The 13131-nt window shown below is 46.7% G+C and overlaps 1 protein-coding gene across 1 annotated transcript in view; it reads left to right on the forward strand.

Annotated features, from left to right (window-relative positions):
- Positions 1 to 13131, forward strand: part of Itsn1 (intersectin 1) — a 184597-nt gene that overhangs the window by 123822 nt on the left and 47644 nt on the right. The window contains exons 21-25 of the mRNA XM_051150253.1: positions 1379 to 1538; positions 4421 to 4626; positions 5219 to 5301; positions 8974 to 9140; positions 12169 to 12214. Coding sequence (XP_051006210.1) covers positions 1379 to 1538; positions 4421 to 4626; positions 5219 to 5301; positions 8974 to 9140; positions 12169 to 12214 — 662 coding nt within the window. The remainder of the gene's footprint in view (positions 1 to 1378; positions 1539 to 4420; positions 4627 to 5218; positions 5302 to 8973; positions 9141 to 12168; positions 12215 to 13131) is intronic.

The following is a 13131-nucleotide window of genomic DNA, read 5'->3' on the forward strand; positions in this document are numbered from 1 at the left end:
ATGTTCGACAAACAGCATATAAGCCAAGGTTTCAGATGATAAATGAAGCCGCTGCCTACACTTACATTTGTAGGTCTCTGGCCTTCATGTGCAGTTGCCCAGATCTGTTTCACACTAGCATGCAGCAAGGGTCTGAGTAGAAAAGGTTTACATTTATTTTCAAGTTGAATGAATAGCCTTTTAGGAAAACACATTGAAGGCAAGGAGTCAAGTCATATTTTTAGAGAAAGATTAGACAGAACAAATAGAGGGAGAGACAAAGAGTAACTACAAAGAGGACAGGAAGGCATGGTGGGAGGGGCGGGACGAATCACAAGGAGCTCCCAAGGGGGTTTTCAGGTAAAGGTTGAGGGTGCTGACATGCCCGCTGTGGAGGGAGTCTCCACTAAAGAGAGAACCTTCCACTGAGCTCTACTCAGACTCTGCTTGTTTTGGTCTTGCTTGAAAAGCTTGACTTTCCAAAGGAAGCTCCAGTTAGGAGAGATAATTGTTACCATGGCTGGTTGTTGAGACAGGCGCTCACATAGGCCAGGAACGTGAGCTTGAGCCTCTCCTAAGGCCCTCCCTCCCAAGTGCTCAGAGTGCAGGTGTGTGCTACCACGCCCACCGAACGTGGTGCTGGGGACTTGATCTGGGGCTTTGTGCAGGGAGGCAGGCTCCAGTCTCAGCCATAATACCATGTTTGGCTTTGTTCTTGTTTCTCCTGTGAACAAGATCACTGTCCTTCCTTCAGAACTCTGGAGGCAAATCTTCTGCTGTATGTAAAAGCAACTTTCCAAACTGGAAATAAATCAAGACACACCATCTCAAGAGAGTTATTTTGATTTTTAAGTTTGCCTATATGTCTTATAAAGATATAAACAATACATTGCAGCCAAACAGATGAACTTATCTAAAAGTATAAAAATCACAAAATTGGTACTTTCCTAGAAGGGCAGGTAGCTGGCCTGCTAGGTGTGCCACTTGTGGTCACCATGGCCTCAGGGCATCTGGACAGGAGCTTGTTGTGAGACACTCGGGCCTGAGACCTGGCTGCCAAGCTGCAGTGTCTCCTGTGTGCACAGTCACTTTCTCCTTACTGAGCTGATGCTGTGTGGTAGGACTTTGTAGGCAACCTCATGACTAACCCAGCATGTCAGATGTTCTAGAAAAGACCATTGAAAGAAGGCGAGCACTCCATTTGGCCCGAGGAGCATGGCGAGACTGTGTACAGAGTCAAACCTAAGCCAGGCGTTCTTTCCTCCTCTTTGTACTTAGCAAGCCACATAAGTATTTCAGACTTCTGCTCCCCAGGGTGCCCTCGTTATGGGTGTGGGTGTCCTGCAATGCTAAGGCACTAGGGTGTGCTTACTGCTTATCCCTGCACTTTCCCTTCTAGGTGGCCCAGCAGCACAAACGAGAAAGCAGAAACGGATAACTGGGACGCATGGGCAGCTCAACCTTCTCTCACTGTGCCCAGTGCTGGCCAGCTAAGGCAGAGATCGGCTTTTACTCCCGCCACAACCACTGGCTCCTCCCCATCTCCCGTCCTGGGCCAGGTAGGGCAGTTAGTGAGGATGTTCAGACTGAGTCTGATCTGCAGCTAGGGCTATTACACCTACAATTTCAGCAGGCGTTTGTTGGCAATGTCATTTAAAAGCGGCCTCCTGGGTTGGCTGCCTGAGCCTGCTTCAGAAGCCTGAGAGTTCAGAGGGCCTAAACTATCCTGCCTGTGTCTGCCTGAGAACTATCCCTGAAAAGGTGGCATCAAAGCTGCAATGGGGAGTCAGGGTGCATGGAAAGGAATTCTGGGTCAGCCCATTTGGCTACCCCATCAGTCTGAACTGGAAAAGGCAGGCTGACCTCAGGCTAATGGGAAACCCTGCTATGGAACAGTATTTCTGTTGCTATTGTGAACATTTCTCCTTGGTTAATGTAATGATGAAAAAGGGGTGAAATTAACCAGTCAAACAGCAAATGCCCACCCAGGCAATCGCAGGGAGTCTCTGTTGTGGAAATACTTAAATTGGAGGAGCTACCAGGCAGAGCCGTGGGGAGGGGGTTTGCAGGAAGACAAGCAGCCATGCTCTAAGAGCACTTAAAGCAGAAGCCTAGATCCTGCCGAGTTCCTGTGACCAAGCCGCGGATATGGGAAAGCAGAGCAGGGTCGGTGCCATAAGGTGGGAGGCACAAAGGAGCCAGAGGGAAAGGAATGACCCAGGTGAGGAAAGGAGAGAGCAGACTCTGCAGTGAGAAGGAGTTGGGTGTGAGGGTGGAAGGGGGGCTTCCAGCTAGCGCTGTCGGGCGGGCTGGCAGAACATGGATCTGGAAGGAGACAAAGATGAGGGCTGTACCATAGAGAGCACCTGGGAAAACTCTAGGTGACCGCATTGGCCCCTCCAGGGGAGGCGAGAGCCCTAAGGCCTGTGTAGTGGAGAGGCTTAGGAGTTAAGAGTGGGACAGGAAGCCAGGATGTGGTGGTGCATGCCTTTAATCCTAGCACACGGGAAGCAGAGGCAGGCAGATCACTGTGAGTTCGAGGCCAGCCTGGTCTACAAAGCGAGTCCAGGAAAACCCTGTCTGGAGAAAAAAAAAAAAAAGAACAGGACAGGAAGGATAAGTTCAACTCACATTTTCTAGCCGCCCTGCCCAGCTTGAATCCAGAGATTCTATTACTATAGTCTCCTTGCTGTTGCTATAATCACAGCACAGGCTATGCACTGGTCTTTCTGAACATTGTAACAGCCTTAGAAGAGACCACCTCTTTGGTAGATGTGGAAACTGAGGCTTGGAGAAATCTCTCAATTGCTTAAGTGTCATGGAATCAGTAAGTGGCGGCCCGAGATTCAGCCCCAGCATCGCAGTCTTGTCGGCCAGTTCAGGAACCCAACATAGGGTAAGAATGTCAGGGAGACATCCCACACTTGTGTGAAGGCACTGAGCAAACGGCTTCCCTTCCACTCTGTCCTGGAACTCCATGAAATAGTTTAGAAGATTAGGCAAGAGCTGGCCATGTTAGCCCATGCCTTTAATCCTAGCACTCGGGAGATGAAGGCAGGCAGATCGCTGTGAATTCTCAGTCAGCATGGTGTACAAAGCAAGTCCAAAGACAGGCAAGGCTACACAGAGAAACCATGTCTCCTGATCTGGAAAAAAGAAAGAGAGAAAGAAAAGATTAGGCAAGGCAGAATCACTATGGCTCAGGGGGTGGGAAGAATAGGAGGTGGGGAATAGTGATGCTGGGCTAAGATGAAGGAAGTTAGAGTGTTACAGGCAAAGAGAGACAAGGACCCATGCCAAGCAGGCTGGGTGGTTGCAGACATACCCATGGGACCTGCTGACCAGTTACAAGTTTTCCTGTTTGTCCAGCAAGATCTTAATGCAGAAATAAAAGTCACTTCAGGCCAGCGTGCTGGCTCTGGACCAACTCCCCTTGGGCATTAACTTTTGCTCCTTATCCGTTTACATGGATAATTGAAGTGGGACTTGGTTTGTTTGTTTCTTTAAGTTATCGTAATGATTTTTAAATAGATAATAAGTGCCTCACGTGCCTTTGCAGCCCTGTCTCCTGCTCCACCCCTCCGTGAGCCGAGGCTGCCCCCTGCTCCACCCCTCCGTGAGCCGAGGCTGCCCTCAGCCCCAGATCCTGCTCCTCCTCCTGGACCACTTGCCGTGCACTCAGCGCGCCACCTCGAGGCCTGAGCCTGTGCTGTGCCTTTGGCCTGTAGTGCCCTTCTGCAGCCCCAGCTTTCAGAACCCTTCTTGCCCTTCAAGACCCAGCTCAAATGCCTCTTCCCCTGTGAAACTGTCCCTGGCGCCCCGAGGCGGCATCCGTCTTTTTCTCTCTGATCCTGCAGTGAAACAGAACTTTAGTGTAGTGTGTTTCCTCCAACCAGATGGTAGACTTAGCTGCTTTCATCTCTTCTTTGCACACTAAATTACTTACTAGAGGACACTCTTAGAGCACCTCAAGGTTAATAAAATGCTTTATCTAAACTATGTGGAGAGAACAGAAATGATGTTATCTTCATCCTTATAATCTCACAGTATCTGGAATTAAGGGGAATAAAACAAGCAGAGTCCAGTACATGGCCTGTTTGCATGTGTCCACCCAAACTGAAATAGCAGTCCGCTCCTAAAGTATCTGCCTCTTGAAATACAGACAGCACACAGGTAGTGCAACTGAAGCAGCCCAGTGGGGCCTCTGGGCGTACCTGGCAGGCTTCTGGCTCAGCTTTTGAGATGAGCCATGGCTGAGAAGCCACAGGGTGTGTAGCAGTGGTGCGGCTGAGGCAGTGTCCTCATGGCTGTGTGTGCACCGTGTGCTCACCATGCTTGATGCTGAGGCAGTGTCCTCGTGGCTGTGTGTGCACCGTGTGCTCACCATGCTTGCTAACAGACAGCAGCATAACCACAGGTCCTTTCTGTCATTCCACACAAGGGCGAAAAAGTGGAAGGGCTACAAGCGCAGGCCCTGTATCCTTGGAGAGCCAAAAAAGACAACCACTTAAATTTTAACAAAAATGATGTCATCACCGTGCTGGAACAGCAAGACATGTGGTGGTTTGGAGAAGTTCAAGGTCAGAAGGGTTGGTTCCCCAAGTCTTACGTGAAACTCATTTCAGGGCCCGTAAGGAAATCCACAAGGTATTTTTATTTATCTGCTTCTATTTGATGAAAACAGTATTAGAAATTATTGTTTGTACTAGCTACGATTTGTGGGTGGGCGCTGAAGGCTAACTGTCTTCTGAAAAGCTAGACTCTGTTTATCAAGCACAGAAAGTGAGCCGCCGATCCCCTCTGGCAGGGAAGCCTTGCGTTGTGTTGCGCGTTATCTTGTATAAGCGTCCCTGACTTGCTTGGGAACTGTGATTCTTTATGCTTAGTGGCCAGTGCAGTACCAAATACATGCGAATACCTGAGATCAAGTGTTTGGGGAAGTAATCGGAAGAATGGGTGAATAGCTTTCCTCATTGGTGTCTGCATGTAGCATAGAACCCCAAAATTGTTATTGGGTATTCCAACATACGAAGGTGTCCAAAACCAGCTGGGAGTAGTAAGAGGTTACAGCTAGCTGAAATGCCCCAGAGTACCTAGACAATGCTGAAGAGACTGACACTGAGCTTGTGCGCCCAGCATAGCGGGTAGCTGCTGCAGCTGTGGGTTGTTCAAAGAGAACGCAGTGCCGTGTGGCCTTTTCAGCTGGGAATTAAAATACTCTTTTCTTCCCTCCGTACAGCATTGATACTGGCCCTACGGAAAGCCCTGCCAGCCTAAAGAGAGTGGCTTCCCCGGCAGCGAAGCCCGCCGTTCCTGGGGAAGGTGAGGGCCTGAGTGAGCTAAGTGCTTTATATAAACGGCTGCATGAAGTCCTTTCAGAGGAGTGCTAGAGGCACTGATCTTCCAAACTGGATTCTCTGACTGTATCCGGCCGCGAGAGAAGCCCATTGCATTCCTTTGAGGATCAGGGTCTGAGCAGATGTCAGTCATGGCCTTGCCTTCCCCTGTAGCAGTCCCTGACTTACAGAAATAGCTGCTGTTTTCAAACTGACTGTACAAGTCAGCGAAGGCTTCAGAACACCATGAATGTCATGGTAAACCCCAGCCGAGGCAGAAGATCGCTTCTCTGTCCCCTGAGTGAATAACCTGTTTCTCCTGTTTATACCTGACGCATTCATTTTCAGTATCTGTTACACAAATGATTAATTGCTTTTCCCCCTCTGATCTCTGTTGTACAGTGTAGTCCTAGATATCATGTGCCAGGCTATAGAAAGTGTTATTTAAAAGTTTTCAAAATGAACCAAGCCTTCGTAACTGAGACCTCATTGGCCTTCTCCATGCTCGCTGTTGTCATCACTGAGTGGTTGCCACCTGAGCTAAGCACCCAGGCAGCACTGCAGCAGACGCTGTGGTGACAGATGTCAGTGGAGGGGTATGGCCACCTCACAGGTGTCTGCAGTGCATTATGTGAAGACAGGGTTTGCTCGGTGTTCCATGGGAAAGTGTGTGTCCCTTGGAGACTTTGCTCATGGAAAACAGAATTCTTGGAACGATTGCTTCAGCAGAAGCAGCAAAAGGAAGATTTAGCTGGTTCAGGCTCCCAGGAATAGAGTTCCATTCTCAGGAAGGCTTAAAGTAATTGTTGTTTACTTATAGGCATAGTTATAAAGCTTCATTATTACTTTTTTTTTTAAAGTCCACCTATCCCACTGGACTATTATTTATTTTTATATAAATATGTATTTTTTATTATTATATGAACTCTATTAGGATAGTCACCTCTGCACATTCACATGTTCTTTTTTTTTTTTTTTTACAGCCACATTCTCCTAATAATTATTTTAGCACTGTCAGAGCAAGGCAAATTCTCTTTAGATATAACATGCCTTCAGCCCAGTTAAAAACAAATTTTACCTCTTGCCCAAAACAATGGCAAACACATAAGTGTGTTGTGTAATCAAGTCTCACTAGTCTGGGAGAATTTATATTCTGGCTCTCTCATAGAAATTACATGATCTCAGTCTTGCCTCAACTTCCTCGTCTGTGAAGTGGGTATAATACCACCCTTTGAGGAAGAAATTCTTTTAGAGATTATGAGGAAACGTTTGAAGCTTTCAGAATGAAACCCGGAAAATGTCTGCTCCTCTCTGTTTTGCCTTGTTTCCTTGCTTACTGGTGGAGCCACTTGGGGCAGTGAGCATTCTCATCAGACAGCAGTGTGGAAGAGCATGTGCAGAGACTGCGGTACTCGAGGTCTTGATAAATAAGTCCCACCTGACCGACCCATACTTACTCTTAAATCAGGCAGCAGAATAGAGGCAGCTTCCCTTCTTAAATGCTCTGTGTTCTGAAATGAGTTGGGCATTAGAAAACACAGGAAAGACTACAGGCCTGTGGAAGGAAAGCTTGTAGGAGGATAGACTGCAGACTAGACTCAAACAGATTATCCATTTGGGTAGATCTAAGTAGTGGCTTGGGGCTGGCCTGTTCCCTCTCTTAAATGTCTCCTGAGAGGGAGCCACTGAGAGCCTTCTGAGTCTCCCAGTGAGCCTGGCTTTCCCACAGCCTTGAGCAGGGTGGGGCAGGGCACCTAAGCCTCTGTAGTCCTTGCAGGCTCCTTACATTTGGGATTGCAATACTGCTATCAGCTAGAGGGCACATTTCTGAGTTTCCTAAACATTTTGAAGCATACTCCAAGATTTTAAATGGATTTAAAGAAGGTGACTTATATATTGAATAACCCAAAGAACGTATAGAATGTCCAGCATCCTGTCAGAAACGGCCAGGTAGGAATGAGCAGAAAAAGGGAACAGATGTGACCAATCGGTGTCCAGAACATGGAGAAACCAAATAAGTATGCGAGCAAGAAAAGAAAGAACGCCCGCCCCCTTAGAGCTTTGATCACCATGTGAGGTGGTATGGCTTCTCTGTTATGAGAATGGAGGGCCAAAGACAGTCTTGTTTGCCCAAGGACAGTTGGCTGACCTTGTGTCAGCTGTGGGTCCAGCACTCTTCTTCAATAGACAGTCCTGGCTGGTGGCTTCAGCACAGGTCACTGGTCACCTGCATTTGAAGGAAATCCCTATGGTTAGCGATGTCCACTTAGCTCAGACCTTAGGGTTTTGTTCTGTGTACTTATTTCAGCTTTCATTAGGACAGAGATCTTCACATTAGCCAGGGGAGGAGCTGGCAAGATAGCTCAGCTGGCGAAGTGCTTGTGGCCAAGCCTGACAACCTGAGTTTGATCCCCAATACCTAGATGGTGGCGGGAGAGAACTGACTTCTTCAAGTTGTCATCTGACCTCCACACAGAGCCACACACAAAGTAAAGTAAATGTAAAATTGGCCCGTGAAGATCTGTATACCAAACTTCTAGCTGCTAGCCAACCTTGCAGTCTGCACTGAGGTAATGTGAGTTACAGTGTATCAATCCAGTGTCTGGAAGGGTATTATCTGATGTAATATATCTTACAATGTAACAATACAGCGTGTCAGGTCTGAATTGCTTGAGTTTTGTTACTTAAAATACACAAAGGCCTAAGACAAAATGGATGAAACATGTCTCTTTCTGTAAATCTTTTATATTTAGTATCTAGGATTGTTGTTGGTTATCTTGACTATTCTTTGTTCTGAGCCTCAAGGGTAATTAATTCAGAGCAAAGCAGAGTTGTACATAGAGTTACAGGGAGATGTTCCCGGGGACCGCACACCTCTGATTGGCGTCACTAGAGAACACTCCCACTCCTTGAGACTGAATCCCCTGAGTAGTAATTTCTAATAAGCTTGTTAGAAACAAATGGTTATTTCTTGGGTTAGGTAGATGTTACTGTTGTCATCAGTCCTCTTTACCTGCTTATGCAACGGGAGTGACAAGCAGATGCCCAACCATAGCCAGATGACTACTGTTTTGTTTGGCTCTTACATAGCCCCGCTACTGTTTGTATATATGGCACTATGTGTTTCAAGTGTTCACTCAGGCACTTAAATAGTGAGTGGTGTACCATCTGATTGATAAACAGGATGAACTGTATCTGAAAGCCTTCTAAAACTGTAACATGCTCCCCTCAAAGCTGAAATACGGATATTTGCACACCAAGATCTTTCATGTGAGCACGCCCTACCACATACAAGCACAAAGTAACACACAGTGCTAACTGAGGCTACCTGGGAACCTGTTTCATTTAGAGAGATGATGGGTGTCAATCAATCATAGGTTACCCCTGATGTCCAGTGGGGAGATGTGCAGTGCACTAAGCTTGAGTTCATGTGGCTGGGTCCCCACGGCAGCCCCCCCCCCCCCCCCCCCCGTGTGCGCTGCATTTATATGTGCAGTGGGGAACATGGAGCTCGGGAATGGCACTGTGGGCTAAGCTGTGGCGGGTGTTTCTTGAATGGATCTCACCCTGACTTCCTGAATCATAACCTTGCTTTTGCAAAGCTGTCTGGGATGTCTTTAAACAATCAAGCTCTCTTCATATTTCAATATTTCTCCAGAATTTATTGCCATGTACACTTACGAGAGTTCTGAGCAAGGAGATTTAACCTTTCAGCAAGGGGATGTGATTTTGGTTACCAAGAAAGATGGTGACTGGTGGACAGGAACGGTGGGCGACAAGTCCGGAGTCTTCCCTTCTAACTATGTGAGGCTTAAAGATTCAGAGGTAAACCCACATTAACTGTCTCCTCTCCCTGTCTGTGTGGTGGTTCTCTTGGCGGGGACTCACAATGTTTGACGGTGGAATGCTATGTTGGGTTCTGCTGAGTTCCGCAATGTGATGATGGTAATTAAAGTGGCCTGCAGCCATCTGACTGTGCCCTTAGGCCCTGTGGGGCAAGCACTAGTCTCCTTCACACAGAGCCTGGGTTAGTTGGAGACTACACTCAGGGCCTGCTCTTCATCACTCTGTTCTCATGGTCAGGGTTGATCATATTCTTGCATGCAACCAGTTTATGATTTTGAGTAAACTCGCTTGTTTAGTTCTTCTCGGCCATTGGTTTTTAGATGTTCACCACAGCACTTTGCCTGTGTACATGAAGGTGTTCTGGTGACACTGACCCCGAATAGTGGGCAGTAGAAAGTGTCAGATCTATGTTTAGAAAACCACTAAGTTCCAAGAGGTTGGTATACTTTGGGCATTGCCACTGTCCTTTATAGGTTGGAAATGGCTCCTTAGGTTTCAGATTGCATAGGATGTGGTCTTGAGGTGATGCAATCGTAACAAAATGGCTGGGGTTGGAGGGTGTTTTATAGTAGCCAAGTTCAAGTTAGGGGAGTTTTGTGGCATAATTCTATCCATTTAACAGAAACATAGAAACAAGCCGGCAGGAATGAACCTTAGGGGTTTTTTAGGAGCAGTAAACCTATAGTTGCTTTCTTCCCCCACTCACATCTCGTAGGCACTGAGAGGAAACACTGACAGAGCCTGTAGAAGTGGCATGGCTGAGTGTGAGAGAGGGGACAGGCACTCACTGTCATTTAAATTACAGACGGAGAGTGCATATGGCTTCTTCTGTAGGCCTTGTGTCCTAGTGACTCTGCTGGGGGTGGGCTCTGTAACTTGCTGTCTGTAGTACACTTGCTATTGACCTTCTTACTCCAGAAAGGATTTTATGTGCTTTAAAAAAAAAAAAAAATCTGAGTTACTATTGTTTGGGGAATGTTTGCTTGCTGCGGTATTGAGAGCAGCTTGCTAAATTCTGGATGTAAGTCTGCCCACCCTTGCAGAATTTGGCAGAAAGGAACTGGGGAGAAATCATTTTCCCTGTAAGACAGCTGGCTGGTTGGACTTCATAGACCTAGAAAGGGAAAATCCAACCCTCTCCAGGCCAGGAGCTGGCTCCCCTGAGATCATGATGACTGCATTTCAGGGGTAGGAAGCCTCAGCCCCTGCCTCAGAAGTGCGCACTCTCAAATGTGAGCTTGCTTTTTGGATCAGGGAAAAAACAAGACCATTCGGTTCACATCTAAATTTATTTTACACGTTGAAATTTTGCCTAAGTTTTCTGTGTAGATAGATAGATAGACAGACATGTATATAGAGATAGCCTTAATACTTATTTAAGCTTTTTTAATAATAATAATAATAATAATAATAATAATAATAATAATAATCTGTTACACTGAAAACATTTCTTACATTACATTTTAATAAATTATAGCTTTGTGCCTAACAGCACCTGAATTCTGTCAACAAAAACAACAACTTAATGCACTGTGGCATTAAGAGGCCAACTGGCCTGTGAGGTGTTCCTCACCGTAGTCTACAGCTATTTAATTACTGGTTGTGGAATAGCTATCAGTTAAGATTTTAAGTCAAATATATTTAAATGCCAATAAAAGTACAAAGTTCAATGTGAGAGCAAAGCTTCCTACCAAACTTAAAAGGACTCAGTATACCCTGCTACAGACACCAGACTGGACCCGTGGGTCTGAGGGGCTGTCCTTGTCTGGGGCAGCTTTTCTGTAGACTCAGGCAGGACAGAACCTGGCCTGCTGCGGGGCTTCTCACAGGGACACCATGGAGCCACCTGACCTCTGGCTAGACAATGCCTGTTGCTTTCTTCTGTGTGTGGCACGTTCATGTACAGGAACTAACTGCAACCTTGTTTTCTCATTGCTATTCCCTTATTTGATACTTAGGCTATAAAAAAGCAAGAAAATTAATGGTTTATTACTGAACTCATTAATTAGAGTAAACATTTATTTCAAACCTTGCCTCTTCAATGGTCATTCAATTTCAGTGACCAGAATTTAGCAGCAGTGATAAAGTACGTCCCTCATAGACATACTGTGTATTTTTATCTTTACAGTCACTCTGACTTGGTTTATTAAACCCTTTGCTTTATTTCAATTGAAATGCTTAATTTACTACAAGGGTAGGCACTCAAGGGGGAGCACTAATTGACAATAAAGCACTTTGTCACACAGATTACATTCTGGCCCCTGTCCTGGCTCCCGTGGTCTCTGCTGGCTGACTCAGCTGGGTTAAAGTTCCATGGCTATTCCAGAGGAATTCAGCCCCAGAGTGTTTCTGGAACACTTACTTGTTGGAAAAAAACTATGGGTTGCTTGTATTATTGTGCTTCCAGCGTGGAAAGAAAAAAGTTGGTGCTCAAACAGTATGAAATTGGGTAGAAACACCGCGCAGGACATCGGCCCCTCTTTGGATAGAGAAGTGAAGGGGGAGGGGTGGGGGTCTATCCTTCCGATGCTGGTTCAGTTCTTAAGGAGAATTCTAGTGCAAATATAATGAAATACCAATACTTTAGTATAGTAAATCTGGGTGGTAGCTTCAGGTTCTGCAGTTGTCTCTGTGCTTTAATGTAGTATTTCCTGCCTAGCCATGTGGTGGTAAAGTGAGCTGACGGGGTGAGCCTAGTGCTACTGGCACGGAGCCTTCTGTTGGATTTGCCCAGCTCCAGGATGTGCCTGTGCCACATACAGCCCAACCCTGAGTTTCCTGGCCTACAGGGCCATATGTTCGCTCACTCACACAGTAAAAGCCACCTGTCTCAAAGTGCCTATTTCCACCCGTGTCTCTGATATGCTCCCTGTTGTCACGTGCTTCCACATCTCCTCAGAATGAAGAGGGGTTTTAGGGTTTCGGTGGGTTTGTATCACTAACCATTTTTTAAAGTTGCATGATGAACTCTTCAGCGTGCAAATGAGACCTTTTGCTCTGTTTTAAGGGCTCTGGAACTGCTGGGAAAACAGGGAGTTTAGGAAAAAAACCTGGTAAGTTACAAACCCCGATGCTTGTGTTTCAATGTTAATGAATGTACTTGATAGTTGCTCCCCAACCTTTGCTCATTACAGCTCACTACAGTAGGAGCCATGGAGTCTGCCCTGGCAGAGCCCAGCTAGACCCTTTCCTACCAGTTCCGTGTCCGTGGCTCTGCGGTGTAGCTGCCGCTGCACCTGTGGCCGTGGAGATTGTCCCAGGCAGGATGGTGCGAAGTTGGTGTATACAGAGCTGAGGAACTGCAGGGTCAGCTGCTCCTTGGGCATTGGGTGGTTGGGTTTGGAAAGCCTGGCTAGCTCCTGTCAGCACACGAAGCCCGGTTGTGCAGCAGTGGCCGTCATCAGATGTCAGGTCTCATTAATTTAGAATCAGGTGGTTTTCCCCAGGCAGCCATTGAAGGTACAAAGTGATAGTCGTGCCTCAGAATCCAAAACTTTAGTTTGTTTGAGCGAAATCACATGTTCTATTAATAGGGGCATAAAAAAGAGAAGGAAGCAGCTGTGAAGTGATACGGTTGATATGGCCTGACGTCCTGGCCAAGGTCGTTGGTGCTGTTTTGCTGTCATGTCCTTAGGAAATTATAGGTTTGAATGGGTATTGCTGTGCTGAGAAGGCTGCGTGCTCAGCTCTAGTTAGGTTCACATGGCCAGGACAGAGGGATTTGAGTTGGAACTCAGGACTGAGTCCCTGCTCTTGGGAGTTGTCACCCCAGAGAGCCCAGAAAGATAGTTCACTTACAATGCTCCGCTGGGCCTCACTTTACCATGGAACTAGCAAGCTGCTTGGGGACACAGGAGCTTTTCAGAATGTCAGGGCAGATCAACCAGCTCATTTGCCCAGTCCTTTGAGGAGCAGAAACAGCTGATGCCAAATAGGACACTAACTGGGACTTTCTCCAAGCCAAAAACTT

The sequence above is a fragment of the Acomys russatus genome, chromosome 8, assembly GCF_903995435.1.
Source record: "Acomys russatus chromosome 8, mAcoRus1.1, whole genome shotgun sequence".
Classification (NCBI taxonomy): domain Eukaryota; kingdom Metazoa; phylum Chordata; class Mammalia; order Rodentia; family Muridae; genus Acomys; species Acomys russatus.